Here is a 4,009-nt window from a genome sequence, read left to right as displayed (position 1 = left end):
TTTTGATGGAAAAATGCATTTTTTTGATAGTGTATTGGTGGGAACTATGTGGTCAAAAAATAAGGAAATTTTTTGATTTGCATGTAATATTATATTATTGAAATATGTGTTGTTGAAATAATGTTAAAATATTATTTAATAATACATTTTTCCAAAGAATGGGGCTCAAACAAGGGCTAAATGTTTGCTTTCTTTTATTTTCTATTTAAATTGGCGTGTCCCTTTATAATTCGTAATTTGATTAGCATAACTTCATCTTTAAATTTATATAATTAAGTAGAAAAAAATTATTTGTGGCCTCAAAGCCTTTATTCAAAATTTTACTTTTGTAACCAAAAAAATAGTATAATTGTTCTATTCGATTTCCAATTGTATTTAAATGATTGGAACCTTTGGAACGCTTTGACTCGAATCGAAATGTTGATGGGTTCGTAGAGAGTCTATAGACAATTTCATTGTGAATTGAAAGATGAAAACTATTTATTTGGTACAGTAGGATGGAACGAAAAATTTAAAATGGACACATCATAATTTTATTTATTTATTTTTTTTTTTTCCCAAGTGAAGTTAGCAAAAGCACTTTTCAGCTTCGTCCTTTTTTCTTTTATTTTTTTTTTAATTAGAGAGTAATGCTATTTAATTTTATTGGAATTATAATTTCAATTTTTGTGATATTACTTATTATGCGATGGGTTAAATGAAAAGTGAAATTAAATAATTTAATTTCATTTAATATTTGATCTAACGTAGCATTAATCTTTATGAAATGATATTTGTCAAATAATAATTTTATTATTGTTCAAATCACCTAATTAATTATCTCGCTAACACCATGAGCAATCAACAAAATATCTTTTGCCAAAATATCTTAACAGGCGGCCACGAAAATTCTGTTCCCCGAACATTCAAGAAACTGTCTGAAGAACGTTCTAGATTGCATTCACCATCTTCCACATAAGCTTTTGTCGTATAGATATTTTTCAGCTTCTCCACAGGACCCCACATGACAAACCGCCTTATTCCATCAATAGTTATCGTCCCCTTTAGTATATATATGTATCTACCGCCTTTCCCCATTGTTCTGCATTTTTCCAAGCAATTCGAACCCAAGAAAGTAGATTTCAGAGAAATATCTTTGCTTAGTTTGGTCGTGAATAAGAAATCAATTCTGTAAACTGATTATTTTGATAATTTTGCCCCAGAGATGGAGTCGAGTAACGGGCTACTTTCTTATTACAGCATTCTTGGGGTGCATGCTCACTCTTCCGATGAAGAAATACGACGTGCCTACCGTAAGCTTGCTATGGTATGCTACGAACTTCACAATCTTGTTTCTTGTTAATTGTGTCTTTTATGGTTTGTTTGTCCATCATTTTTAAATCTTGGTTAGCCATATATTGTTCAGAGAATTTGTTTTTAGTTATATTTTATGTGTGTTAAACTTGATGCAGCAATGGCATCCAGATAAATGGACTAAAAATCCAACACTGCTTGGTGAGGCTAAGCAGAAATTCCAACAAATTCAAGAAGCCTATTCAGGTGATATTTTCTCTTCAAATTTCTTCTATTAACTGTAAGTACGTTTTCTTCTGTTTGTTGATTGAACTACCGATTAAATGTTTATTTGGCTTAAACAGTGCTATCGGATAAAAGGAAGAGGACAATGTATAATGCTGGGGTTTATGATCCTGATGGCGACGATAAGGATGTCGAAGTAGGTGTCTGTTTAGTATGTCCAGATTTTAATTATAAATGCATCTTGGAGATATTTTCTCACAGTATGTCAATTTCATCGTCTCTACAGGGATTTGCTGATTTTCTTGAAGAAATGGTCTCTCTTATGGATGATGTGAGGAACGAGGTATAATTATCATGAGTTCCTTACTAGTTTATTTACAGCAATTTCTGGATTCTTATAACAAAACGAGTAGAAACCATCAATTAGGCACATTTGAATTTGACTTCGTTTAATTATATCTTAAACGATCTGTTTGGTGATATCTTCTAGTAATTCTCTGCTTCCCTTCGAAGATTTTGTATCTTGTACTATACCATGAGTTCATTACTAGTTTTTTTGCAACATTTTCTGGAATCATATAACAAAATGAGCAGAAACCATCAATTATGCACACTTGAATTTGACTTCGTCTAGTTATATCTTAAATGATTTGTTTGGTGTTATCTTCTAGTAATTCTCTGCTTCCCTTCGAAGGTTTTGTATCTTGTACTATACCATGAGTTCATTAGTAGTTTTTTTACAACATTTTCTGGAATCATATAACAAAACGAGCAGAAACCATCAATTAGGCACACTTGAATTTGACTTCGTTTAGTTATATCTTAAATGATTTGTTTGGTGAAATCTTCTAGTAATTCTATGCTTCCCTTCGAAGATTTTGTAACTTGTACCATACAATGAGTTCATTACTGGTTTATTTACAACATTTTCTGGAATCATATAACAAAACGAGCAGAAATCATCAATTACGCACACTTGAATTTGAATTCCTTTAGTTATATCTTAAATGATTTGTTTGGTGAAATCTTCTAGTAATTCTCTGCTTCTCTTCGATGATTTTGTAACTTGTTGAATATTGCTTTCATTCTTTATATGGTTGTAATCCAATTGCTTCTATATGTATAAAGATTTGATACCATTTTAGTCTTTATTAAAATTCAGGCAATGTATTCTGAGCAGTTAAAGCGGATTCAAGTAGCTGTTTAACCCAGAAAAGGGAAGATGTAATTGGAAACTGATTTGTTTGGTTTTCTGCTCATCTTTAAGAATGCTCATGCACACAAGTAAATACTGAAAATGAAACATAATAATCTATTCTGTCATCAAGAGTTTGATGATATTGCAGCGCCTTGCATACATTTGTTTTCTTATTCTATGATTATGATTTGTTAAAGCATTGAGAAATCAACTTATGTAAGCATCTTTTATGTACCATAATCAGTAGTTAATTAGTTGCTGAAAATCTATGGTCATGTCCTTAGCTAGTAATAAGAGAAATCGGGAAGTAAGCATTTATGATTTTTAACTTCTCGACTAATGGATATGTAATTCTCGTTCTGGACGCAGGGTAAGACCTACAGTGTTGATGAACTACAAAGTATGTTTTGGGAGATGGCTCGAGGTTTTGAGACTACTCAATGGACAAATTCTCCTCAGCAATCTATATATGAGTTTCAATGGTGCTCTGGACATGGTCTTTATAGTTCTGGAACTCCAATGGGAAGTTCGTGGGAAGCAAGTCTAATGGATGGCAGCCCGCATTTACACAGGTCAGCCTACGAAATGTATGCAGCAAATAGGTTTTGTCAATGAGAAATAGGTGAAGCCTCCGACTAGCTCTTTGTGCCCTTTGTGCCCATCTGAAGGAAGAATACATTTTTTCTCCCCAAGGCACGAACTGATGTAACCTGGTATAACAGTGTGTTGCCTTTGAGATTATAGATTGAAGAAGAGCCATTTCTGTCAATAAGGGATATAAGATAGAGTTGTTGATGTAGTTATGTAGTTACTTCGAAGTGCCTATTCATTTTCTGATTGTGGTTTATTGAGGAAATATAGTCTGTTTAAAGAAGTTTACAGCTGAAATTTATTCGTGTGCAATGCTACTTTAATTATTATGCTATTCTCCTAAATTTACCGTACAAATTCTTGAAATAAAATGGGATAGGACTGTTTTATTTGTTATTTGCTTTTGGTTTAGTATGATACCACTATTTGTTAGTATATGTAGTGGGCCGAATTCTGCTTGGTGCAATAGGCTGTCTGGTCCTTGTTGAAGGGTTGTTTTGAAGCAATTTTGAGTTTAGCCCATTTTATTTTGTTGAAGCTTAGTAGTGAAATGAATGGACATTGGACTTGGCCTGAAATTTCGAAGGTTCTCTGCAAAGTTGTAAGACCATGTATCGAGGTAGATGCCTGTCCGGTGCTGGAAGGTGGAGGAGCAAACCTATTTCTCAATGCAATGCAGCTCAAAGAGGTGAATAAGGTGGA

General features: G+C 33.0%; 1 protein-coding gene across 3 annotated transcripts; it reads left to right on the top strand.

Moving 5' to 3' along the window:
• The first annotated feature begins 1,016 nt into the window (after nt 1-1,016).
• On the top strand, nt 1,017-3,641 carry LOC111396338 (dnaJ homolog subfamily B member 6-like). 3 transcript variants are annotated; one of them, XM_023022748.1, is made up of 6 exons: nt 1,017-1,306; nt 1,452-1,539; nt 1,638-1,714; nt 1,805-1,861; nt 2,681-2,749; nt 3,086-3,170. In XM_023022748.1, the coding sequence occupies exons 1-5, from the start codon at nt 1,205-1,207 to the stop codon at nt 2,723-2,725; spliced, it is 369 nt and encodes a 122-aa protein (XP_022878516.1). In that variant the 5' UTR covers nt 1,017-1,204; the 3' UTR covers nt 2,726-2,749; nt 3,086-3,170. The 3 variants fall into 3 exon arrangements, with proteins under 3 accessions (XP_022878516.1, XP_022878517.1, XP_022878515.1); XM_023022749.1 differs by having other exon boundaries at nt 2,664-2,749; XM_023022747.1 differs by lacking the exon at nt 2,681-2,749 and having other exon boundaries at nt 1,029-1,306; nt 3,086-3,641.
• Nucleotides 3,642-4,009: the final 368 nt, after the last annotated feature.

The sequence above is a fragment of the Olea europaea genome, chromosome 6, assembly GCF_002742605.1.
Source record: "Olea europaea var. sylvestris chromosome 6, O_europaea_v1, whole genome shotgun sequence".
Lineage (NCBI taxonomy): Eukaryota > Viridiplantae > Streptophyta > Magnoliopsida > Lamiales > Oleaceae > Olea > Olea europaea.
This window is presented reverse-complemented; position numbering and strand designations above follow the sequence as displayed.